The sequence below is a fragment of the Brienomyrus brachyistius genome, chromosome 18 (assembly GCF_023856365.1).
Source record: "Brienomyrus brachyistius isolate T26 chromosome 18, BBRACH_0.4, whole genome shotgun sequence".
Lineage (NCBI taxonomy): Eukaryota > Metazoa > Chordata > Actinopteri > Osteoglossiformes > Mormyridae > Brienomyrus > Brienomyrus brachyistius.
The window spans coordinates 7,125,059-7,150,262 of record NC_064550.1 but is presented as its reverse complement, the minus strand read 5'-3'; the positions used below and the strand labels follow the sequence as shown (position 1 = coordinate 7,150,262).

Here is a 25,204-nt window from a genome sequence, read left to right as displayed (position 1 = left end):
GCTGTTTAAGAATGATAACATTTAAATATGAAAGAATATTACACCACTTGTTTTCAGTTGAATATGTGTGATTTTCTAGTACACGTGAAAGTACGGGAAAATCAGAATTTCTCTATTGCTGTTCTACCAGAATATACCCCTAGTTAGTTGTGAAATACGGTTTATCAGACGTCATGAATGGAAAACTCAGGTTGCCCCGCCCCCAAACCGGCCAGAGGACCAATCAGATGCCGGCCTAAAAAATCCCGTCGTGTCTCACGATCCTGGCTCTTTTAAACTCCCGATGCCGCTATAAATACGTGACATTTCCACCTGCTTGTCGTAGAGCTCCGAGCTGCCGGCAGGGTTACGCTTCTTCCCCTTGTGACAGTTACACCATAGCGGCACAGCAGAATGAGTGACGCTGCGATCTCTTTCCTTAAGGACTTTCTGGCTGGCGGAATCGCTGCTGCCATTTCCAAGACAGCAGTCGCCCCCATTGAGAGAGTCAAACTCCTTCTGCAGGTATGTGGGTTGTCGGATTAGATCGGATTTGCCTGCTGATAACACTCTGGGGGTGTCTGACATCCTTAGCTGGAACTAGGCTGTTGCTTTTGCGAACTAATGTAGTAAGTCTATAAATGGCGAAATAATTTCGTAAGTGTCTAAGTGGCTGGTTTGGGATGGCAGCCGGTCACAGGGGTATCACTGCAGTATCCATGACTCTGGTCGTTGCCGGTTATTGAATGGCTGTCAATGATATGTCCGTTAGTGACTTTTAAATGTCTCGATTCAGCCTGAGATGCCAGGGTCGCAGGAAGCGGAGGTCTTGTCTTGTGCCGGCTTGCGTGCGGGAGCTGGTTGTGATGCCGGTTTATTCACAGGAATTAATTAGTCTGAATATCTTACACCATATACCTGATAGTTTTCCCTCGGGATGCTGAATGACGTCTGTTATGTATATTTTAAGCTGTCAGACAGCAGTGAGCCCCGGTGCTTATGCTAGTTAGTGTTGTGTGGTCTGAATATAACCTCTGACATTCTGTGTTAGTCTTTATAAGGTTGTTTTTCGGATGATTTTTCGAAACCGATTGCTTTGCTGTGCAGTACATGAATAAAGCTTGCTGTTGCTGTATTTTTGAATTTGTCCTTTTTTTGTCTACAGGTCCAGCATGCAAGCAAACAAATCACTGTTGACAAACAGTACAAGGGTATCATTGACTGTGTGGTGCGTATACCCAAAGAACAAGGTTTCCTGTCTTTTTGGAGAGGAAACCTGGCCAATGTCATCAGGTACTTCCCAACCCAGGCCCTCAACTTTGCCTTCAAGGACAAGTACAAGAAGGTCTTCCTGGACGGTGTGGACAAGCACACCCAGTTCTGGAGATATTTCGCTGGGAACCTGGCCTCCGGTGGGGCGGCTGGTGCCACCTCCCTCTGTTTCGTCTACCCCCTTGACTTTGCCAGAACCCGCTTGGCTGCTGATGTAGGCAAAGCTGGTCCAGAGCGGGAGTTCACTGGTTTGGGCAACTGCATAGTCAAGATCTTCAGGTCTGATGGCCTTAAGGGTCTGTACCAGGGTTTCAATGTCTCAGTGCAGGGCATCATTATCTACAGAGCTGCTTACTTTGGCGTCTATGATACCGCAAAAGGTGAGTGTTCCATAGGATGTTGACTATACTGCAAAGTGGGCCACAGCCTTACTTAGACTGCCTAATAATGGGCAAAGTACATGGGCTATTAACAGGAAACTATTTCGACCCTTTAAAGAGGTTCAAAGTGAAGGGTACCTCTTTGCTCTTTGATCTGGGTGACATCTTGCACAACTAAAATCGTCTGCCTCCATAAAGTAAGAGTCTGAGCTGCTCGTTTCCGGACCTTGCCATACGCTTGCATGTTTAAATGACAGTGTTGGCTTTGTTCGGTAGGGATGTTGCCAGATCCGAAGAACACCCACATTGTAATCAGCTGGATGATTGCGCAGACTGTAACTGCTGTGGCTGGCTTGGTGTCCTACCCCTTCGACACTGTCCGTCGTCGAATGATGATGCAGTCTGGGCGTAAAGGAGGTGAGTTCAGCAGCACGTAGTCATATTTAGTTCAAATGTTACAGGATTTGGTGTACCCTGACCTAGCAGATTCATTAAAATCCCATGTATGTTGCAGCTTTATGTCTAATTTGGTATATTAGATTTTCTTTGACAATGGACAACAGTTTTAACGCACTGGTAATTCGCGATTCTGAAATTATGCGTGTTGTGTCTACAGCTGACATCATGTACACTGGTACAATTGACTGCTGGAGGAAGATTGTCCGAGATGAGGGCACCAACGCCTTCTTCAAGGGTGCCTGGTCGAATGTTCTCAGGGGTATGGGGGGGGCCTTTGTTCTGGTGCTTTACGACGAGCTGAAGAAAGTCATCTAAACGAGTTGTATGCAGCCAAGAGTGCTGAAATGTTAAATGTAACATATCTTGTACATTTGGAAGAATCGTCATTCTGCCTTGTTTATAGGGACCAACTAGTATTTGACTACTAGTTGAAATGGGATTATAAATTATGTGGTTTCTGTTCCCACCTCACCCTTCTAACCGATGTCATTCCCGCAAAAAGAATCCTGACCGGACAGAGCTCTACCTATCATCTAGCCGGCGTTTTTAACCATTACTTTAATAAACACAACCTGAAATACACAAACTGTCAGTTGCTTTAATCGTTTTCAATCAAGTTGCCTTGCAATATTACCGAAAACTTGGATTGTGGCGAAATTTAATGGCAACAGTTTTTCTGAATGAAGCTAGACCAGGTGCGGCAGGAGCCTCTGTGACCTTTGACCTGTTGACTCTTACCGAAGTTGTAAAATGCTTTCACGCGCTCATGCCCTTGCTCTTACTCTTGCCAAAATAAGCTTCAAGAATTTTGAGCCAAGTGGTGATGGCTGCTATTTTAGACTGTCCAAAGTATCATGTAGGCAAACTTGGCACTGGCTTGCGTTGAACTCGTCTGCTTGGCAGTGGTCTACTTGACCTTAGCTGTCGAGTTCATAGCACTGCATGTTTTTCTTCCTGGTCAGTTGTATTGCATGAGATTCTTGAGCATAACTGTTCTGGGTTGTTAGCATTAAGCATGTTGCTTTGGTTCACACAGACATACTTCGCAATGTCATCTAGTTTTTGTGTGTACAGTGAAAGTCGATCCTGTCAGCATATGTGTCCACACTGCTGTGTTACGGAGCTGCTTTTTGACCTTGAGGACAGCTAACTTTGGGGGCTAATTTGCTTGATTAACTCTTGTGCAGACAAAGGCTGCACGCAAAATCAGTCTTGTTTTTGTGACCTTCAGATTTCCATCTACTTCATCTACATCTGCAGGAATTTGTCTGACCTGTCTCAGATTTTTTTGCCAAAAATCTGAACTGTTTCTGATTTTATTTATTTTTTGCACCAAGTAGATTTGCATTTGATTGTTTATTCTGAAAAGTGTTTATCTGTAGTGTGTTTGTGTGTCTGTGTGTGTGTGTATGTATACATGCACATATACATATCAATGACCTGTATGTGAAGAGTGGTGAGATTGGGTGGTGATGTGGGTTTGATACCGACTATGGGTGTAGAGTTTGCATGTCCTTCCTTTATCCATGTTGGCTTCCACCCATGACCCAAAACACACATGAATTGGTGTCTGCTCAGTCGCGGTGATACTTCCTGGAATGAAGCCTAAGACACTCTGGACTGATGCCTCTGGTAGGTTTCACCTTCAGTTACCCGGTACTGGACAGCGCTTGGATTGGTCTTTCACACTATAACCCCCACCCCTCCCCAAGCCATAAAATGTCAGTTGAAGTGCGGTTAAAACGTTTGCTGGGGGGCTTTTGGGAAAACAGCATGGTATAAACGTTTTGTCTTTCAGAGGAACCCAAGCACTAAAATATGATTAGTCTAGGTTTTATTTATCCGGAGGTTTATTTTCACTATGCAACTATGGTATTAAGAAGTAATCCTGGTCTGTATTGTCTTTATATAGATGTTGACAGTGACGCCCCCAGTGTCACCACATGCTTCTCCACAAATAAGTATTTAAACATAGGGCAAGGCTGTTTTTTTTTTTTTAAAGCAGATAATGTTCTTTGTGTTCAAAGACTAAAAATCATTTTAGGTTATCTGATTGATTCAGAAGTAAACTTGATGTTAAGGTAGCCTTAACGCTTAATGATGGTTAATGAGTAGAATTTTGATGAACTGGTTTATATTCAAACTAAAATTTAACTCAACAGGTCTTTCAAAGGTTGGACCGATTAATCATCACCGGGGAGAAGCCCTGTAGCTGGAAGGACTGCTGTGAATTTCGTACGAGAGCCAGGTGGTTGACGTAGGAGTGCATCGATGTGGCACCACCGCTGATCCATAGGGGTCGCTCTGAGCCAGTTCATCCCAGACTGGAAATTCGGTTCATGTGATTGTAGTGGATGTGAGCCTCCGGTGTTGTCCTCAAATAATACGCCTGAGCGGTGGCCATGCTTGTCAAACGGGTACTTCTCAGGTGTGTCCGGGAGCAATATTGCACCGTGTCAGAAATTTATTGAAAAGTTAATAAATGGTGTTGAGGTTATGGTAAGGTTATGGCTCCTATAATGGAAAAATGACCTTTTTATTCACATAGATATTTTTTAAAAATCGGTCTAATTGTAGAGAAAATTAATATATGTGCCCTTGAGAGGTAAAGGGGGCTATCCCACATTTTTGACCCCTACCCCCTTCATACCTCTGTGATACCTATGATATATATCAATTGTAGGGTATAGGCACACTGATTTTTTGGGAAAAAAATCAACTTTGGAGCTCATTTTCTCAAAACTTTGTTTTTGTGGGATAGCCCACTATACCTCTCAAGGGCACATATGTTTTAGATGTTTCATGAGAACAAGTTCTAAATCAAGATATATTTGGTATTCACACTTAAGCAACAGAATTCAATTTAAGTATCCGAGTTTGATGACGTAATTACGAGGTATTCGGACGTCTACTTTTATGCGTGCGCTTGGACATCAAGCTCCGGGCCGGATTGTGCAGTCAAAACCCTACAAAACGTATTATGTCGGAAGTAGCAGTCAGGGAGCCGGGTTACCGGATTCAAATAGCTTAGACTGGTATGAAAGGCAATCTGTCCTTCATAATGGAGCAGTATACAGTGCCCCCCGATGGCAAAAAAACAAGGTAAATTGACAAGCTAAGGATCAGAGAGTAATATTCGCAAGAACATTAAAATGCCAATATATTGTTTAGATTTGCTTTTTTAAGAGAAAGCCCTCTGTATGTGTAGATGTTCCCCCTATACCCAATGGGTTCCTTGGCGTGTTCGGGTATTCTTCTGTGGCCCAAAGACATGTATCTCCACATTCCCCATATTGTGTGATTTCGTGTCTATGCCCTGTGATGTACTTAACTGAAATGTAATCTATTGCATGTTGTGGCGGACGGAAACTTCAACAAAATAAGTATGACTATGCTAAACTGATCTATTTCACTGTTGCACAGATTAATAGACAAAAAATATTCTGATTTAAAATCTGTTTAGCCAGTCAGGTTTGCTGAGCAATTAATAAGATGAACAAATCGTTGTGTAATGGTATTATGAGACGTGTGATCAGGTTTGCGGCTTTTCAAATAGTTTTTCCTGACATATTGGTCTTCAACACAGAGACCAGTCAGACTGAAACCGCAGCGTTGATCAATGCTGCCACCTGCTGGCATTTAAAAATCTTCAAACGATCTGTTATGCAACGCTGTTTAACTGGTCAACAGACAATCACATTAAAACTATTCTGCAACATGAAATCTAACTTTTTCTATATGTAATTATGAATGAATAAATGATAAATGTAATATAGCTTGTACTTTTGGGGTAATCGTCATTGTAATATATATTACAGAATTTTTTTTACAGAGGACCTCCATCAAGCTGAAAATATTTAGTACGTTTTCCTTGTATGTGTGTGTGGGGGGGGGGGGGGGGGGAGTCTATTGGCTGTTCCCATTTCATGAAATTGTTCTGTACGCTTCGCTGCTTCTAACCGCTTTCCCCCACAGTCCAAAAACATGGTAAGGTGAATTGGAGCACACAAAATTGCCTGTAGGTGCGAGAGGGTGTGTGAGGGTGCCCTGCGTTGGGCTGGCGCTATACATGGGCGGTAAATAGGTAAAGAGGAGCGTCTGTATTATTTTTATTATTATTATTATTAAGGATAACAACTTTGGGATTTCTAAATACCGGGATATACCGTAACACCGGTATACCGCCCTAGCAATTGGTGCCGCCTCCTGCGTGACTCCCAACCGTGAAACCGTAGCTTCGGGGATAGGTAACTCTGCACAGGACAATATGGTATCGAAAATGAATGAATGGAAGGTTTGCCTTGCATTCCTGTATTCACTAATTGATCTTTTGACTTTTTAATTTAAAAAGTTGCAAGTAAATTCTGTAAATGAAGCGGAAGTCAGTGGAAATGTCAATATAGAAAGAAGACAAAACATAATCCTATTAGTTTAGTGTGGATAAGAAATCTAAATAAACTAAACAAAATAAAATAAATAACAATAATAAATAAACGCATTCCAGAATTGTAGCTGGAAATGTAAATCTTCCCACATTTGTTAATTAGTGCATACTAAGTACTATTACAATATGTAGAGCGCCAGTCTGTGAACTGGAACGCAGCCTGTGTCTCGGGCAAGGGCTCTTATCTCCTAGCAACCAACTTATCTCCTAGCAATGGCCAATGAAAAATGAGGTCTTCTCGTATTGCAAACGGCAATGCGCTGAATTTAGTCAGGAAAGCCCTTCTTAAACTAGGACCACTTTGACTTATTAAAAGCGTGCAAAGTCTAAACAGATGTCTAATATGTGACAAAAATGTGAGTTTTGAGGTTATAGAGCAAGGGAAACAAGGGAATTGTTTTAGTCCAAAGAACAATAAACAGTCACCCCTCCTCATTCCCTTCGGACACAATCAGAAAAAAACAAAATACCGTTCAAAAATACCACAATTAAAAAAATTTATACAACAATTGGCATAGAACGGCATAGTATTGGCATAGTATAATAAGCTGGTTATATAAATTTCAGAACGATTCCATTAATACCTGAAAATTCATTGCTTTGCCTTGCATTTACAATTTTTAAAAGACTTGTAGTGACCTTATAGCCGAAATGTTTTTACAGATCATGGGAAAACACATGAGCCAAGTCTCCGCTATCTCTCCTGACTCTTCTGAGACCTCTTCTCTGACGTGCCCTAGCCTCAGAAAATGTTAGCACGCCACCGTGCACGTACAAATGCAAGTCGGTGTAGACTGCCTTCTGTTATTGCTGGATTGTAGTTATCTACATTGTGAACACATCAACACACACACTAGGAAACCATTAAAGAAATACTTTCCGCAGGTATATATAATTAAGACGATTGAAATTCACAAGTCATGTTATGTTATTATTAGTATTGCTAAGTTTTTCAGTTTTGCTTCATCTGCGCACCTTTGGGTCTGTATGATTGGGTTGACACAGACGGCACCTTAAAACCCCCAACAACGTTAAATTAATGACAGATTGTCTACACATACAGTACTAGTTTGTTTTTCGCCGTATGCTGTAAAACACGCCAAACAGCTATGCAGTTACCTAGCAACCAATGCAAATGAGACAAGTGATGTTTAGAGTTTAATACTAACAGCAAAACTTCAGGATTGATAGATATTAAGGGTTACTTGATAATTTATAGATAAATTCCGTGATTCTGCCTCATTTATATGTAAAAATGTAAAATTAAAGTTATTAAAAATAAATTTCACCACAGTAATACGATTATTGGAATGAAATTAACTTTAATGATTAGGTTTACACTGCAAATAAATGTTCGATATGTGAAATAATTCATGGTATAGCCCATTACGCGAATAAATCATGCTTTATGCAGATAACAAGTGAATAAAAGCCTCCAGCAGAGGGGGCAGTGTAATCCAGGACAGGTAAAAGGTTGTTCTAGATGTTATCTAGAACATGGGTGGAGTTTCGGGGGGGGGTGGGGTGTCTAGTCACCTGAGTCGAAATTATAATTAATTGGCAAGACCAGCATTGCACCTGTTCTGTGCACCTCTGCATAAGTGGCTTGTTGGTACCCTATAGGTAGACAAAATAACGTGTAATGTGTGCATCAGATGCGTGCGTTAGCATATAAGCTAAGCAGGATGTGGGTGTTTCGCTCCCCAAACGCAAACATCAGACTTCTCTCATGCGCTAATCTCGCACCTTCTGGGGCTTTGGGGTCACCTTGCAGCCCCTGCTGTGTGTGTAGTGGCTTTTTCTGTTCTCCCCCAAATGAGCTTTTCCTCTGGGTAACTCAAGAAGTTAGTTGATACAATGACAATGAGTCTTGGTAACTGAAGTAGCTAGGTGAATTGGCACCTCTAAGGGCTGTAATGGCCATCTGGCATGTGGGCTGGCATACCTTATCATGGGGGCCCCCAAAGTCAAGTCCAAGTCTCCATTATCCATTATCTTCCGCTGGATCTTAGGTCAGGTTGTGGGGGCAGCAGTTTCAGCAGGGAAACCCAGACTTCCCTCTCCCCGGACACTTCATCCAGCTCCTCCGGGGGAATCCCAAGGCGTTCCCAGGCCAGCAGAGAGACATAGTCCCTCCAGGGAGTCCTGGGTCTTCCCCGGGGCCGCCTCCCAGTGGGACATACCCGGAAACCCGGAACACCTCACCAGGGAGGTGTCCAGGAGGCATCCTAAGCAGATGCCCGAGCCACCTCATCTGGCTCCTCTCAATCCGGAGGAGCAGCGGCTCTACTCTGAGTCCCTCCCGAATGACCAAGCTCCTCACCCTGTCTCTAAAGGAGAGCCCAGCCACCCTGTGAAGAAAACTCATTTCGGTCGCTTGTACTTGCAATCTCGTTCTTTCGGTCACTACCCATAGCTCATGACCACAGGTGAGGGTAGGAACGTAGATCGACCATGACAGACTGATGCAGCGCCCGCATCACTGCTGACGCCGAATCCCTAGAGCTACCTTTTGCAGCCGAGGATCAGACCGCCAAGGTCCCCAATCCAAGTCTGGCACTGCTAAATTAACCTTAGTATGTGTGTTCTGTGATAGACTGGCCTCCTGTCCAGGGTGTCACCCTGCCTCGTGCCTGTGATGTACGGACATCCTGTCCAGGGTGTCCCCCTGCCTCGTTCCTGTGATGTACTGATATCCTGTCCATGTTGTCACCCTGCCTCGTGTCTGTGATTTACTGACATCCTGTCCAGGGTGTCTCCCTACCTCGTGCCTGTGATGTACTGACATCCTGTCCAGGGTTTCCCCCTGCCTCGTGCCCGTGATGTACTGACATCCTGCCCAGGGTGTCCCCCTGCCTCGTGCCTGTGATTTACTGACATCCTGTCCAGGGTGTCCCCCTGCCTCGTGCCTGTGATGTACTGACATCCTGTCCAGGGTTTCCCCCTGCCTCGTGCCTGTGATGTACTGACATCCTGTCCAGGGTGTCCCCTTGCCTCGTGCCTGTGATGTACTGACATCCTGTCCAGGGTGTTGCCCTGCCTCATGCCCTGTGGTGGACTGGCCTCCTGTCCAGGGTGTCCCCCTGCCTCGTGCCTGTGATGTACTGACATCCTGTCCAGGGTGTCCCCCTACCTCGTGCCTGTGATGTACTGACATCCTGTCCAGGGTGTCCCCTTGCCTCGTGCCTGTGATGTACTGACATCCTGTCCAGGGTGTCCCCCTGCCTCGTGCCTGTAATGTACTGACATCCTGTCCAGGGTGTCCCCTTGCCTCATGCCTGTGATGTACTGACATCCTGTCCAGGGTGTCCCCCTGCTTCGTGCCTGTAATGTACTGACATCCTGTCCAGGGTGTCCCCTTGCCTCATGCCTGTGATGTACTGACATCCTGTCCAGGGTGTCCCCCTGCCTCGTGCCTGTAATGTACTGACATCCTGTCTAGGGTGTCCCCCTGCCTCGTACCCAGGGACGGATTACAGACCGGGCCAGCGGGGCCGCTGCGCAGGGGCCCTTGGGGTGCAGGGGGCCCGTGGGGCCCCTAGCCCAAAACAATTTGCAACGCTTATCAACAATGTATTTTCATTTGTCTATTTTAGAGGGCCTACATTCTTTGATCCTCTGCCTACAAGGGCCCCTGACCCTATAGGGAGGGCGTTTGGCTGCCAAGGGCCCTTGAATTGTGGTGGTTGTGGTGGTGGTGGTGGGGGCCCTCACGAACGTTTTGCCCAGGGGCCCACACAACCCATAATCCGTCCCTGCTCGTACCCTGTAATGGACTGGCCTCCTGTCCAGGGTGTCCCCCTGCCTCGTGCCTGTGTTGTACTGACATCCTGTCCAGTCTGTCCCCCTGCCTTGTGCCTGTGATGTACTGACATCCTGCCCAGGGTGTCCCCTGCTCTGTGCTTTCAAGCTTACAGCATTCCTCTATTGTTTGGTTGTTTATGGAAGATTAACTGAATAAGAGTTTCCCTGCAAAAACAGTATAGTTGGTTTGCTCCCAGACTTTTTATATGACAAATTCTGATCTTTTCAGGGGCGGCATGGTGGTGCAGTGGTTAGCACTGTCGCCTCACACCTCTGGGACCCGGGTTCGAGTCTCCACCTGGGTCACATGTGTGTGGAGTTTGCATGTTCTCCCCATGTCGTCGTGGGGTTTCCTCCGGGTACTCCGGTTTCCCCCCACAGTCCAAAAACATGCTGAGGCTAATTGGAGTTACTAAATTGCCCGTAGCTGTGCATGTGTGAGTGACTGGTGTGTGAGTGTGCCCTGCGATGGGCTGGCCCCCCATCCTGGGTTGTTCCCTGCCTCGTGCCCATTGATTCCGGGATAGGCTCCGGACCCCCCGCGACCCAATAGGATAAGCGGTTTGGAAAATGGATGGATGGATGATCTTTTCAGATTTATTTCTGAGTTTAGAGAAAAGTGGGCTCAGAATCAAGGCATTGTTCTCTATGGTCCATATTTGTTTGGGAGTTAAATTTGTTCTGCCAGTTATCTTGTGGTGTAGTCAGGGTAGTACTCTGTAGCTCTGTAGGGTTACAGTTTCTAGGAGTACTTATGGGGAACAGACCTATGCTGTAACTCAATTACTAACCAATCACTTCCTTCTGCCCATACCGCATGTCAGGGCTCCACAGTGCGATGACTTCATTAGTTTCAGTGCTTCAGCCTTTGCTCTTTTGCAGGCTTACCTGTTATAAAATGTCTAATAATGTTTCCCCCAGACAGAAATCTCATTAAATACAATCATAAGAATGTCAGAAGTTTTTATGCCATTCTGCTTTTCAGTTGGACATTGCTGGGATAATTGTCTAACTCCATTATAATTACAGCCTTTAACAAAAAATAAACTCCCAAAAACTAAAAACTCCCAACAATAAGTTTAGAGAAACCGTAGCGTATATATGCTCAATAGGGGGTCCAACAAACAAATTAATATGGTCATTTTTCATTATAATTAAAATTACATAATATTCCTAGGAAATATTTCATAAATAATATTTAAGTAAGGTCAGAGAGGAAATTTTAATATTTATGATAATGATAGGTGATATAAACTGTTTAAACTGTATCAACACAGTAAAGCTAGATTCTGCATTTTAATAATCTCTAGATATACTTGAACCACGTAATGCCTTCTATCACATTGCGGCAGGCTGGACCCTTGTACTGTGGAGTTTCGAAACGCGCCTGTTTGCCTGCTTAAGGATAAAGCGGTGTGCTGTTAATATTTCAGTCGTTTATATATCACGCACACATATAATCTCCAAATTCTTAAATTTAATGCTAGCCAAAAATTTAGCAAAACTACATTCTCAGCATTAGTTTTTTTTTTTTTTACTTTAGTTTATTTGAAGCAATCCTAACGCGTTTTTCAACTGGATATCATAGGCAAAGCAAGACATCCACTATTTCTTAAACACCGCCGGTTTCAACAAAACATTAAAAAACGTTACTTTGTCTACAGCAATGCACGCTAAGCAATACATGACTTCCAACTACCCTTCAGGTAATCCGAGAGGAGCCAAACAGCGGCCGCCTATGGATTGGCCCATGAAGACTCCCCCCCCCGGCGGCGGTGCTGGTGGTACGCTCCTGACTCGCTGGCGAATCCGGTTCGGCGCAGCTGCGTCCAGAGAGGCAGCTCGCGACGTTCGTCTGCTTCGGCTCCGTGGGTCGGCGACGGATATACGCCGCTCCGTTGCTGCCGTCAGGAAGTAAAAAATTGTATGTTTGAGTTGTTTTCCGAAGCGGCTTAACGAGATGTCAACCCCGGCTCGACGGCGTCTGATGAGAGATTTTAAACGGTAACCTCTGCCGAAAGAAGGATAAGGACGAATCTGTGTGTTTTGTGTGCCTAGAACTAAACATGGCGACTTTTTAAAATGTATATACACTGTGGCAAAATGCTACGCAAGTTTCACAGCGTTAGTCACGACCGATTGCGTTGGGGTTACGTAGCAAATCCTGCGTAACCCTTTCTGGGCATAGCCAGGGTTTTTTATTACTGAAATTCTGAAAAGGGCTCTATGTTTGTGTTCTTTTTCTCAGACTTCAGGAGGACCCCCCAGCTGGAGTTAGCGGCGCTCCTTCAGAGAATAATATTATGGTGTGGAACGCAGTCATTTTTGGGTGAGTGAGAACAATCCTGCCATTTTGGATAGGTACATTTTTAGCCTCTCGGCGGCTAACGTGTAGCCTTAAAGCTAGCAACGGATGTGCCCTTTTGTCCAAAGAGTAAACTTTGCAGCCCACAACAGCTTACCGTCCTTGCCCTTTATTTTGGCATTAAAAATGGACCGATCGTTGTTATCCGGTTGTCTTGACTGTGGCTTGAGCTGAAGTCAGAGATCAGGAGACCATGAATGTCGTTAATATCGATCGATCGACGCCGACAAGTCTGATGCCTTTTAGAATTGTGTGTTTACGCTTTTGGTTTTATAAATGTGATCTACGAAGAGGTTTCGCCGGTATGTCAGCACCGTAACCGGCGGAATCCGGCCTCAGGCCGTAACTAGCTACCCTAACAAGCTGTCATCGAAGCGGTGTATTCGGTTTTACGGATGGATTAATGAAAGGGCACTTTTTTTTCCTGCTACAGGCCAGAGGGGACACCTTTCGAAGACGGTAAGTTGGCCGTCTGTGCCGTATGAAGAGGTACATAAGCGAGTCGACCGCCTTTCGGTGTAGGTATAGCTGGCCTTTCCCAGGTCATGAGAGATGGAGTGTCACCGAGGCTGGGTGCCGCTCCGCATGCTGGCGGTTGACGGGGGCCGGGGCCCTCGGTCTTCCGGCTCGAGCGGTTTTCTCGGTGCCTTGTGTCTCTGGCTTTTGCGCCGGGGGAGAGTATAACCCTCATGGGTCTATTAGGCTGCCTAGTTGTGTATTTCTGAATGAATCCTTATTCGTTGTATGATTTGTTGGAGTACTGACAGGTGGTTTGAAAGCCGACCTGTATACTGGTTTTTTTCTGGACTGTTAACAGTGACACAGAAGAGCCGCATTTAAGATGCCGTTTAACCTGAGATTGGAATTTGTGGAAAAGGTGCCGGTGGTGCTCGGCGATTCTGTGGGTATGTGGCAGGGAAGCCGGTCGGCCGGGTTCGGCAGCTGGGAGGACGCCGCCGTCACGACGCGCTTGGCTGTCAGGAGGCTTTATGAGAGGGGTGAGGGCTCGGCGGTATGGGGGAGGGGGGGCGACGCTGGATTATCCTCAATCCGTGAGTCACCCGCCCCCTTGACGGCGCCTACCTGAGTCTGTCTCTACGAGCTTAGCGGCGTCACGCCAGGTCAGTCGTAGCCGGATCGGCCCGGCAGTGACACGGGTGTCGCCGGCTCCCATCTGCTGTCCGCCGTGCGGCTGCAAAGGCGCGTCTGCGGGGTTCGGGCAGCTGTGTGCTGCTCTCCCAGCTGCTGCTCGTCCTGCTCGCCTTTTCCTGCAGGAGCTTCTCACACAATGCATTATACCTGCTAGTGTGTTACCATGGAAACCTTTGCAAATCTCTCATTCTTGTTGGCCAGTCAGTTTTAAAATACTATTATGAATGATGTGGATGCGACGCTTTCTTAAATAAAACTTTGCTCTCAGTAAAGTGTGGGATGACAGTTTTCAGTAGTTTATGGAAATGATGGTTTAGAGTTGTGTGTTCCTTATTGAATTGTAGTTGCTGTTGGTTAGTTGCTGTAAGTGTTTTTTTTTTAAAGAAATTAGGTGTCTTTCTACAATTTTGTTCCCTCTTGCCTGTGGTAGGTAGCTCATTTAAGTTATATACTACTGGCTTTTGCAACCCCAAGGAATCATGGCATCGTAAGTATAAAAGAGGAACCTTGGAACAAGCATTATTAGTATAAATGTCATGTCACATCTAGCTAACGTTTCTTTTGTGAAGTTGTTGGAAGACTGTCAGAAGTGGTGATACTGAGATACGTGAAGTTAAAAAGGCATAAAGTCGTCTTTAATTACACATCCAATACAGATGGGAAAATTGAGCTGTTTTTCCTCTGTAAACCAAGGGACCATTATCTAGTTGGATATTTAAAACAAATTCTATCCATGAATTGTACTGAATAAAATGAGTGTAATGTAAAATTGGCCCCTTAAAATATTTACAGTGAAATAGCAGACTAGAATAATCATCCAGTGTAAAAATGTTTGCATTGAAATATACATGAAATATACATTAAAATGTCTAACATCAGTTTCCTCTAATTATGTTGTAACCCTAAGTTAGGGAATTGTATGTGTTTGGTTCTTTTTTAGTTATACAGACAAAATCTTAATCACTGGTTTTGTCGATTGGCATTTCATCACTCTATTTTTACATGACTTTTATTTAATGTAAGGTTTAAGTCCTACAAATGGAAATTTCTGATATTTTGTAGGAACTTTCAAGCTCACGATAGAATTCACAGAAGAGTACCCAAATAAGCCACCCACCGTTCGCTTTGTTTCCAAAATGTTTCATCCAAATGGTGAGTTTTGCATCATGTCCTTGCTCCGGAAGCGGGGTTGGTTGTATTATTCATGCATTTGCTTATTGTTAGCTTAGTATAAAACTTCTCAACTCATTAGCGTAGTTTTAAGTCTGCAGTGCAGGATGCCAGAGGGGATGCGCTGTTTGTTGGCGGGGGAAATCCAGCTCCTGTTCTTTTATCTTCCAGTCTATGCGGATGGTAGTATATGTCTGGACATTCTTCAGAACCGCTGGAGTCCCACCTACGATGTGTCCTCAATCTTAACCTCTATACAGGTACAGTCATATATCAGAATATTGTCTGAAATAACTCGTCGGCTGGAACCAGCTACTACTAGTAAGTTTTGCTGTTCAATAAATAACCAGAATTGGAATGATTTCAAACATCTGAATTCCTGTCCGAACAGTGCAGGCTTCCTAGGAACAATCCCTGTGCTTATCCTAACAAGCCTCTTCAGAGTATGTGGTAGTTCTCATGTATGACTTCCTTAAGTTACAAGAACAGAAAGCAAATGTCGTGTTGCGGTGGCCAGTCGCCCGAGACGATTCAGACGTGTAATTTGCTCCTTCGCTTGCCGTCCCTCAGTCTCTGCTGGACGAACCGAACCCAAACAGCCCCGCAAACAGCCAGGCTGCGCAGCTCTACCAGGAGAACAAGCGCGAATATGAGAAGCGGGTGTCCGCTATCGTGGAACAGAGCTGGCGTGACTGTTGACCTAAACCCACCCCCCCTTCCCCCCGCCCCCCACAGTATGGACACTATCCAGCTGCAAGTCAAGAGAGCAGTGAGAAGGAAAGCAATTAAGCTTTTACAAAACGTACCAGAATATAAACACACATCATGCCCCCACATCTTTGCGTCCTCATCAGTTTCTTTCATATATCCATCTGTTCTGTATGGTAGAGTGCTGTTGTACTATTAACTTTCCCTGTCACACAAAACCACCTTCCTGGACAAATGGCACCTTCATTGAAGTAAATGTACCTTGTTGTACTTGGGTTACTGACATTGTCTTTCTGTTACTGCTCTGGAATGGAGATGATCTTTTACCTGCTTTAATTTAAATTTAATTTTTCACTGTATGAGCACCTCATACCTCGGATGTGTGTCCATCAGTCACACGACCGATTTCCATTGGCTGAGGTGTTTGTGTGAGGACATTTCTCACTTTTACGTGTCTGGAGTTTGTGTGTGCATGTGAACACTTTTAGTTAGATTGCTCTGATTTAATATGTCTTTTTTTTGTTTTTACCCCACTATATGTATTTTTTATTATTATTTTTTTTAATGTGGGGATTGCAGCATTTTCGAGATGCGTAAGATGAGCTGTAATTCTTGGAAGTACCTGCTTATGTTGCAAGTGTGTTTGTCTTTTTTCCAGCACCATTTAAACTCGACATTTTCACTCAGTACTAATATCTCAAAATTATTTCACGTTCCATGAAATCTGTACCATCAGCCATGCGAGTGCTTTCAGTTTTCAGTCCATGCAGTTGTGTCTAACCGTGCTCTTCAAGAAATGTGGAGTTGGGGTGTGAATAGCAGTGCTAAGGCTGCTGTAGGTCAGTGTTCCTCACCCCGGTCCTCGGGGACCCGCAGACGGTCCACGTTTTTGCTCCCTTTCGGCGCCCTGCCTGAAAAGTCCACGTTTCCTCGTTTCCTCCCAGCTCCTAGTAGGAGCAAACACACGGAATGTCTGTTGGTCGCGAAGTATGGCTGTCAGCGACATACCTCAGCTCTTAGAATGAGACCTTCCCACGTTTCCTCCCGCTGAGTTCTGTTGTCTGAAAATTGATCAGAGCAGAGATCGGCCATGCAAAGCATTCAGCGTATGCTCGAGCAGAACCGAGGGACGGGGTACGGTCATGGGGGCTGTGTGTTATTTCTCTTCTCCAAGGTATGTGGATTGTCTGGCTGATTTCACACTTTTTCAGTTACTAAAGTGCCAGTTATTCGCGAATTTGAAGGGATTAGAAGAGGAGAACGAACCGTGTGTGACGTTCATGTGGCAGGCCAAAACAATGCAGACTGATGATGGCCCGCTGTCATTTTGGGAATCTTTATTTCATCCAAAACTTCTCGGTGATAGTAAGACTTTGCATTGGTAACCCATGTAAAAACTGTACATTTTATCAGTTCTTGTAAATAAAATGTTTAAAAATCACTTGGTTATGTCTGTCTTGTGTGTAATGTGTTTTGGCATGTTGGAAAAACTTGATTATCTTCTGTTGTACCATTAACCTGTGCTAATTATATATTCTATCTGAATATCTTTAAAATTAAAATATTCAACCATTACCATAAGGAGTATTGAAGTATATGGCACCACCAGACCAAGCTCAAAAGAGTTTTGTGGGGCCCTCACAAGGAAATTTGTTGACACTTGTAAGTTTGGGAAGGGATTTAAAGCCATTTCCAAGATTTTTGATATCATCCACTGCATTCTTCATAAAATAATCTACAAATGGTGATTTCAGACCACTGACGGTTTGATCAGATCTGGCTGTCCCACCAAATTCAGCACGAGATGCATCAGGAAATATGAAATCACAGGCAAAGTTTGCCATCATAAACACCAGATGGGCAACACTTATGAAACGAAATGCTCTGGACAGTTGAATCAAATGTTCAGTTCTTTCGAATTCCAAATGTCATGTTTGCTAAAAACACGAAAATGCATGGTGGAGGGACTTGTAGTTTGGGCTGCTTTGCTGCCTCAGGGTCGGCCAACCTGTCATCATAGTGTCTATAATGAATTCATCATGCTAGAGAAGGCCTGTGAGTGGCTCAGTAGGCTAAGCCTCTCTGCCTGTGGGCAGGAGGTTGCTGGTTCAAGCTTGGCCTTGCCAGCAGTCGCATGTCTGTAGGCCCCTTGGCAAGGCCCTGAGCATCCAGTGACAGAGCAGTCGCATGTCTGTAGGCCCCTCGGCAAGGCCCTGAGCCTCCAGTGACAGAGCAGTCGCATGTCTGCAGGCCCCTCGGCAAGGCCCTGAGCCTCCAGTGACAGAGCAGTCGCATGTCTGCAGGCCCCTCGGCAAGGCCCTGAGCCTCCAGTGACAGAGCAGTCGCATGTCTGCAGGCCCCTCGGCAAGGCCCTGAGCCTCCAGTGACAGGGCTGTTGCATGGTGGTTTGACCCCTGACTGATGAAGTGATTAATTCCCATGTATCTGTACTTGTCTAATGGCCAATAAAATGGTTATTTTTCTTAACTAATTATCAGGGTCACTGGAGCCTATCCCAGAGATCCCAGAGTATTGCAGGACACATGTACACCTGGCAGAATCCCCACGATGACACAGGGACAGCACGCAAACTCAACTCGCATGGAGGCATGGGGGACACCCAGCATGCCACCCCCCCCCCCACAGGTGAGAGAATATGAGGCTGTCCGTCCAAAACCTGACTCTGATCCATACGTGGGCCTTTAAAATGCGAATGATTCAAACACAAAAGCGAGTTTACAAAGGAGTGGCTGGAGTTACGGAATGGCAAAGCCAAATTAATGCGACTGAAATACTGTGGGGGGACCTTACATGCAAGACACCCCCCCATCATCAAACAGCTAACAGACTCCTGCATGGAGGAATAAGCAAAAATTACTCCAGGTTAGTCTACACCTGAAGTATGTCGACATAATATTTTATGGGTGTACTTTTTCCAAATGATTTTATGTGCAAATAAAACCTACTGAACAGCAGCAATTTCCTGTAAAGACCACACACATTACATAGAGAAGTACAGAACATGAACATATTTATTTACAGTACACTAACAAAAACAACTTTCACACGTAAAGCAAATGAGGCTTCTTAGACTTTTATTAAGCCTAAAACGGACTGACCTGCAGCTTGTTTTCATACTGGTAATAATCTGCTCACAATAGTAAGCCTAGATTGCCATATTAAAAGTAGATTTGCTCGCATTTTAGAAAGGATGCCACTAATGAGTTAGGTGAGTGTAAATATGTTGACAGTGATATTTTGGAAATCAGCTCCTAGTGTGTTTTAATGAGGTCCTTCATTTCTACACTGTAACGTACCTTCTCCCGTTATGTGGAAATCGTGGCACACGCAGCGATTTGAGTTCAATATCTGTCCGACCGTCAAACTGATGCTAGAGCACAAAGGGAATCTTATGAAATCTAAATCAAACGAAGGAATGAAGACAGAGTCGCGCTGTGGTCACTCTGTGAAAACCGAGTCGCGTGACAGGGACGCAGGTACGATACAGCTCTTATCCACAAAGAAATACATCCACAGTTCGGTTTCAGCTGCGACCCTCGTTTTAACATGGGTTTAACATTTTAACTTTCAGTGCGATATGACGGTCTAATCCTCAGCTAATTCACAAAAGCTGGAGAATAAAGAGGTTTCTGTTGCCTATATATATAGGAATATAGGAAAATGCCTATATTCAGGTGTACGTTCTTAGTCTGGATACTGTGGTCCCTGACAGTGGTACCTGAGATCCCAGTGAGCAATGCTGGGACAGAGAAAACCACAGAATGCACAGTGGACAAATCCAAGACTATTTTCTAATTCTGACTTTTCAGTATAGTTCACCACAAGGACTACTAATATTATTAAGCTAGTGTTGGCCGTGTATTACAAGCATCATATATTTCAGACCCTGCTCAGATTTGTCTTGTTATATTTTTGTAATCTCTGAGGGTTTGTAGGACAACAAAAAAAAAAAAACTGTGGTGAGAAGGTCAATGACCCCGTCATAAAATTGGTAACAATACAAGTTAATGAATTTTCAGACTTCCTCTGTGAGGCTCTTTTGGATCTCAACATAGGCAACACAAATAACAAATTGGCAAATTGCTTTTCAGATTCAAACGCACAACCAAACGGGCACACGAGGATAGCTGCATTTTAGAAAGTACATACAAATACGAAGACACACAAAGAACCACCACTTCGGCAAGGTCTCCTGATCATCAGGGCAAAGTTACCAAGTGTCTGCTTGGATTGGCCAAGTTCAAGTATTGCCTGTATACTATAAAGTGCAACCTTCCATTCTGCCAATAGACAAGAGAACTTCCTGTAACAGGTTTCTGAATCTCAGTCAGTCACGGCAGTTTTGTTCTCGTCTCGCTTAGTTTAGTGGCTTCACCAGCTCATACTGGCCACACTGGCCGTACTGGCCTTCCTTAATAAGTTGCTCAATGAGCAGCTTACTCTGCACCTTGTGGCTAACAATGAGGAAGCGCTGGGTGCCTTGGCCATACGACTTGCTTCGCAGGCCATATTTCTGGCACAGCTGATGGATCTTCTTGCGCTCCGCATTGTCGAGGTCGGCGGAGAAGCGCAGGTCGTCCCTCTGTTCCGAAGTGGAGTATCTCTGGATGATGGCCTCCAGGTCCCTCTTGTCGAGCTCATGAGCAGGCTTCTGTGACTCCAGCCCCAGCCCCTCCCTCGCGATCTGCTCCTTGACATTGATTGGCTCGGCGATTCCCTCGCCCTCACGGCCCAGGCCGCCACCGGTCCAGCCCATTTTGCGCAGGAGCTGCTTCCCAATGTTGTCGTCTTTGATGGCCGGCAGCGCCGCAGCAGGGTCCGAGCGGCCGGTTATCTGCTCGCGTGAGATGGCGTCCTCGCTGTCCGTTTGTTGCGCCCTCCTCTTGACCACGACGTGCGTCTGCCTCAGTGTGCCAAGGGCGATCTCTGCTGCCATCTGCTTCACGCTCTTCTTGGGGCCCACGGCTTCAGCCACAAACTGGCCACCCAGAAACACTTTACACTTCCACTGTCGATTACGCAACTGCGTCAAATCGTAGACGACGGGCACCTTGTTGAATTGGGCTGTGTTGTTGATGATGCCTACGGCGTTGGAATCATTCTCCAGTATAACCAGCTCCGTCAGGTGCGGGTTGGTACTTCCGTACGGTTTCCACTGCTCCTCTCTGGTTGCGTTGTTCTGCCGTAGCTTCTCTAAGGCCTCCTTGGCCGCCGTGAGCTTGGCAATCTTTTTGCTCCGCCCCTTTGCCTGCGCGACTGGCTCCCCATCCAAACAGACGCAGCACCGCCAGAGGCCGTCCATAGGAAGCTCGTCAAATCTGTAGTCGATTTTCATGCCGTTGAGATTTGCGGAGTTACCAAGGATACTAATGGCATCCTGGGCGTTCTCGACAATCGCAAAATTATACCAGCGCCCCCGCTCCTCCTTGTCTCCGCCACTGGGTGCTGACTTATCATCAGGGTCTCTCAGAGGTGTCGCCAGTTGTCGGGCAGAGTCGTCCTTGGAACAGGCCACCATTTCATACCTGTGTCGGTGCTGCATGACCCGTACCTCCACTGGCTTCTGAAGAAGTTTGACGGCCATCTCTGAGGCTCGCTTCCTAGCCGCCTTCTTCGTCCCTGCGTAGCCAGTGGCGATACAAATACTCTGGCACCGCAGCTCACAGACATATCCACCACTGGGGCTCTTATGGTCCTTGGGCAGCTCTCCGGGTGACAGGTCCTGCAAACTGAGGTACGTGTATTGCAGGTGGCTGTTAACAGCCTCGAGGCTGCGATTCAGCACCGAGTTGTAATATGACGTGGAATTGTGTCCCGGGTGAACCAAAGTGACAGCTATGGCAGAAGATAACCTGGTGATGAATTGTTGGCCTTCATTCAAGGTATCTGGGGAGATGGGCTTGGGTCCACTAGAACTTGGGGGCGCAGAGAGGACATTGTGAGCAGTGTGTACTGCTTCTTGGTCTGTAAAACCCAAGCCCCTGCACAGGGACTTTTCCTGGCGTTTATTGACACTAGCTGGCTTAGACTGCTTTATGCCAGGTACCTCAGTACCGACCGAACAGTGCTGCTGAATCTCAGGCTGCTGCTCCCCGCTGCCATGAACCCTCACGGTAGCCCAGGGGTCAAACACAAACGCTGCAGTGTTCTGCGGAGAAGGAGAGGCTGAGGCAGCCGAGCCTGTGGGCGCGATGAGGCTTGTCCCTGCTGTGGCTTGGTCTTCATCTTCCTTCTCATCCACACCACTACTGGCGACAAAAGGCACGGGTTCAAAGCGGGGGCCGAACCGTGGAATCTTCCTGAAAATCTCCTCTCCTATTGTAATCAAAGAACACAGGCTGAATACTGACATGAAAAGTCATTATTTAATCGTTTCTATCATCCTACACTTCCAATGGTCTTCTTTTAATAAAACAATGTGAATTTAACCTGACTAGATTCTTAGAAGGTCTCTTGTCTTATTATAGTATTGTGATAAAAGTCATAGGCAGTCAAATAAATGGTTTAAAAGAGCTCTTTCTGGGTAGTAAATATACACTCTCTGGGGGAAAAAACCTATTCACCCTCAGAATATATGAAAATGAGAAGTTACACAATAAAAACACAACAATCTTACTGATATCTTGAAGAACACTGCTTCGATTCCCAAACCTCACCTGAAAGATACCCCAGGCATTCCGTGGGCTCATTACATCTCACCACCAGATCCCTAATTAATTAAGTAGCTAATTTCAGGAGGTAGTGGTTGAGTCAGCAAATACAGAAGGTATATGTCAGGTTAACTACAGACCCTGGGGTGACTTTTGGAAGGGGTTGGAAATTGTAAGCTAAGACAAATCTGATAAACAAAAAGAATCACATAAAATTACACCAAAATGAAGATGACAAAACATATTTTTTGACTGCCTAAAACTTTTACACAGTATTGCAAAAGTTAATCCATTAGTCCTGAGTATAATCCTTAGGACAAATGTGTTCATTTGGATGTGTAACCTAGATAAATTATAAACTGCTTTTAAGTGACAAAAAAGACCCACACTGCAGCCAAACTGCAGCCAAGCTGCAGCCAAAATGCAGCCAAACTTACCGTCATTACAGGAGCCTGATCTCTTTTTTGCTTCACCTGCAACCAGCTGGAAGTTGGGTCTCTCACCAACATTTATGCCTTCGGCCATTTCCAGCACCTTCTGCATCAGGTCTGAGTCGTACCTGCAGAGACAGAGAGGACATTTAGCAAGTTGGAAGGACGGTTTATGCTGCATTTTTCATGCTGCAGTTCCTGGGGTGGGCGGGGGGTACTTTTTGTCATATTTTCCCCCAACTTGCATGAGTGGAAGGTTCTTGATATTGGTGCAATGAACCTGCAAAAGGAACTCGTGTGACGTGGGAATAGCCAGTAAAATGCACACGCTTGGCAGTGCTACCGCGGGAGTCGAAACAGAATGATGCTCTATCTATTATATTTCTATCACCAGCGACTTTAGATCTTTACAAAAGTATTCTGCATGCTTATTAGCTCAGATTTACTGTTCGGGTATTGGAATATGGCACCAAAAGATAATACATTTTTCGATCCTCGATAGTATTGGAGCATTTCTGTTAGTGCCCAGCCCTAATCATGCATCCCTATTTTTGGTACTTAATTACTATCAATATACAGCGCACTGCTCCTGCTAGACTAAAATCATCCATTATTGTTTCTGCTCCAAAGAAGCACAAACAACCAGCGTGAATGACAGGCTTCCTCTGCCACCCCCTGGAGGATGGGCTCCCCCTTTGGGTCTGGTTAGGGTTAGGGCTTCCTCTGCTGCCCCCTGGAGGATGGGCTCCCCTTTGGGTCTGGTTAGGGTTAGGGCTTCCTCTGCCGCCCCCTGGAGGATGGGCTCCCCCTTTGGGTCTGGTTAGGGTTAGGGCTTCCTCTGCTGCCCCCTGGAGGATGGGCTCCCCCTTTGGGTCTGGTTAGGGTTAGGGCTTCCTCTGCCGCCCCCTGGAGGATGGGCTCCCCCTTTGGGTCTGGTTAGGGTTAGGGCTTCCTCTGCTGCCCCCTGGAGGATGGGCTCCCCCTTTGGGTCTGGTTAAGGTTAGGGCTTCCTCTGTGGCCCCCCGGAGGACGGGCTCCCCCTGCGAGTTCAGTTCCTCCCAATGTTTCTTCCTACTAGACAGTTTTTCCTTGCCACTGTCACCTCTGGCTTGCTCACTGGGGGCTTTGAGCAGGGAGAATATAAAACGCTGTGAGAAAATGGAATGTTGTGAAAATGTGCTATAGAAATAAAACTGAATTCAAATTTATTATTGATTTGTAATAATAAAACCCCTAAATACATCTTCACTACACCCTGCAACACTGGATTGTCCAGAAACATATGCTGGGATTCCCATTTGTGGATATCAGCTTCACATTCAACCCCGTTGTTTCCACAAATGCTCCCATCTTTCTCCTAAGAAACTAAAGGATCTACAGTCAGGGATTCCTACATTCCTACAGACCCTGTCAACATAACACAAATGAGAGGAGAACATTACAACAAATGCTCCTGTATTTCCTGCGACAAGCTGAGAAATCTATCGGTAAAAAGGTCAGCGGCAGCTACGGTTGCTGGCGATGCCTCTCTCACCCATGGGGGCATTTAGTGCAAAAACGTTTCATCGTCAAGGTGGGCATCTGATTTATGTATAATGCACGCAGTCTTCGCTGTCACGATCTCAACCTTCACTGCAGTACAATCATATAGAGATACATTATTGGCAAGCGATTTGGATTTTGTCAACCATACTTACAAGTATCTGGAGATGACCAGCCACCTGATTTTAATCTATTTGCACTATCGTTGGTTATTTTAATCGCAGACACCGAGTCGGTGCTAAGTAAACGCATTTAACGGAGCCGCAGCGTCGAGAGTTGGGGGCGAGTTACCTGCATCCCATAAAAACGTGGTTAGCCCACACCATGGACAGGGACAGTAAGTGGTCGACCTTGTTTTTCGCTTCGTATTCTGCGACATGCTTAATGATGAACTGTCTCCGGGCGGTCCACTGCTTGTCACTTTCGGAATGAAACTGGAAATCGTCCACACGGAGGCTCCTCTGACCGCTGTTCAGCGCGTCGCTGCTGCAGTCGTCAGCCATGCTGCCAGCCACGCTTCTTCCGCTTCGTGTTCGCGGTGCATCATGGGAAACGCGAAGGTCTTATGAGGTTAAAAGTAAAAAAGTTAAATGGCCAAGAACATTTTTTGAATTTAAGAAATTCAGCCTAATCTATTAATGGTCAAATGTTTTCTAATAAATAATTTAGCAATATTATTCAGATCGTAATGTGCGCCCTCTGCTGTTCACGGACATCCTGAAACTAATATCCTTGAAGCATAATCTGATTTTTTTCCTGTTAGTACATGAAATACTAATGATATTCACGACACCGTTCTTGCAGTTTGTTTTAAGCGCTTGCCTCCT

At 45.4% G+C, this 25,204-nt stretch overlaps 3 protein-coding genes across 4 annotated transcripts; 2 read left to right on the top strand and 1 right to left on the bottom strand.

Moving 5' to 3' along the window:
- The first annotated feature begins 292 nt into the window (after window positions 1–292).
- LOC125712921 (ADP/ATP translocase 1) lies at window positions 293–2,676 on the top strand. The gene is made up of 4 exons (XM_048983512.1): window positions 293–504; window positions 1,145–1,631; window positions 1,908–2,048; window positions 2,248–2,676. Exons 1-4 carry the CDS (start codon window positions 394–396, stop codon window positions 2,403–2,405), a joined length of 897 nt encoding a protein of 298 aa, XP_048839469.1. The 5' UTR covers window positions 293–393; the 3' UTR covers window positions 2,406–2,676.
- A 9,405-nt stretch (window positions 2,677–12,081) lies between these two features.
- Window positions 12,082–17,174, top strand: ube2a (ubiquitin-conjugating enzyme E2A (RAD6 homolog)). 2 transcript variants are annotated; one of them, XM_048984105.1, is made up of 7 exons: window positions 12,586–12,667; window positions 13,137–13,162; window positions 13,521–13,608; window positions 14,286–14,342; window positions 14,918–15,007; window positions 15,197–15,285; window positions 15,596–17,174. In XM_048984105.1, exons 3-7 carry the CDS (start codon window positions 13,545–13,547, stop codon window positions 15,722–15,724), a joined length of 429 nt encoding a protein of 142 aa, XP_048840062.1. In that variant the 5' UTR covers window positions 12,586–12,667; window positions 13,137–13,162; window positions 13,521–13,544; the 3' UTR covers window positions 15,725–17,174. The 2 variants fall into 2 exon arrangements, with proteins under 2 accessions (XP_048840061.1, XP_048840062.1); XM_048984104.1 differs by lacking the exons at window positions 13,521–13,608; window positions 14,286–14,342 and adding an exon at window positions 12,082–12,342 and having other exon boundaries at window positions 12,587–12,667.
- A 1,573-nt stretch (window positions 17,175–18,747) lies between these two features.
- Window positions 18,748–24,926, bottom strand: LOC125712875 (NF-kappa-B-repressing factor-like). Its single transcript, XM_048983418.1, has 3 exons — window positions 24,669–24,926; window positions 22,842–22,963; window positions 18,748–22,069 (listed from the first exon to the last, which is right to left on the bottom strand). Exons 1-3 carry the CDS (start codon window positions 24,878–24,880, stop codon window positions 20,112–20,114), a joined length of 2,292 nt encoding a protein of 763 aa, XP_048839375.1. The 5' UTR covers window positions 24,881–24,926; the 3' UTR covers window positions 18,748–20,111.
- Between the last annotated feature and the right edge of the window lie 278 nt (window positions 24,927–25,204).

Excerpts from the sequence above, each read along its gene's own strand:
- LOC125712875 (XM_048983418.1), bottom strand. The coding sequence starts at position 24,880 with ATGGCTGACGACTGCAGCAGCGACGCGCTGAACAGCGGTCAGAGGAGC. Across the intron at positions 22,964-24,668 it reads CACGTTTTTATGGGATGCAG|GTACGACTCAGACCTGATGC; the intron begins GTAACTCGCCCC and ends CTGTCTCTGCAG. Across the intron at positions 22,070-22,841 it reads ATCAGGCTCCTGTAATGACG|GAGAGGAGATTTTCAGGAAG; the intron begins GTAAGTTTGGCT and ends TGATTACAATAG.
- LOC125712921 (XM_048983512.1), top strand. The coding sequence starts at position 394 with ATGAGTGACGCTGCGATCTCTTTCCTTAAGGACTTTCTGGCTGGCGGA. Across the intron at positions 505-1,144 it reads GAGTCAAACTCCTTCTGCAG|GTCCAGCATGCAAGCAAACA; the intron begins GTATGTGGGTTG and ends TTTTGTCTACAG. Across the intron at positions 2,049-2,247 it reads GCAGTCTGGGCGTAAAGGAG|CTGACATCATGTACACTGGT; the intron begins GTGAGTTCAGCA and ends TTGTGTCTACAG.
- ube2a (XM_048984104.1), top strand. The coding sequence starts at position 12,299 with ATGTCAACCCCGGCTCGACGGCGTCTGATGAGAGATTTTAAACG. Across the intron at positions 15,008-15,196 it reads CAAAATGTTTCATCCAAATG|TCTATGCGGATGGTAGTATA; the intron begins GTGAGTTTTGCA and ends TTTATCTTCCAG. Across the intron at positions 15,286-15,595 it reads CAATCTTAACCTCTATACAG|TCTCTGCTGGACGAACCGAA; the intron begins GTACAGTCATAT and ends GCCGTCCCTCAG.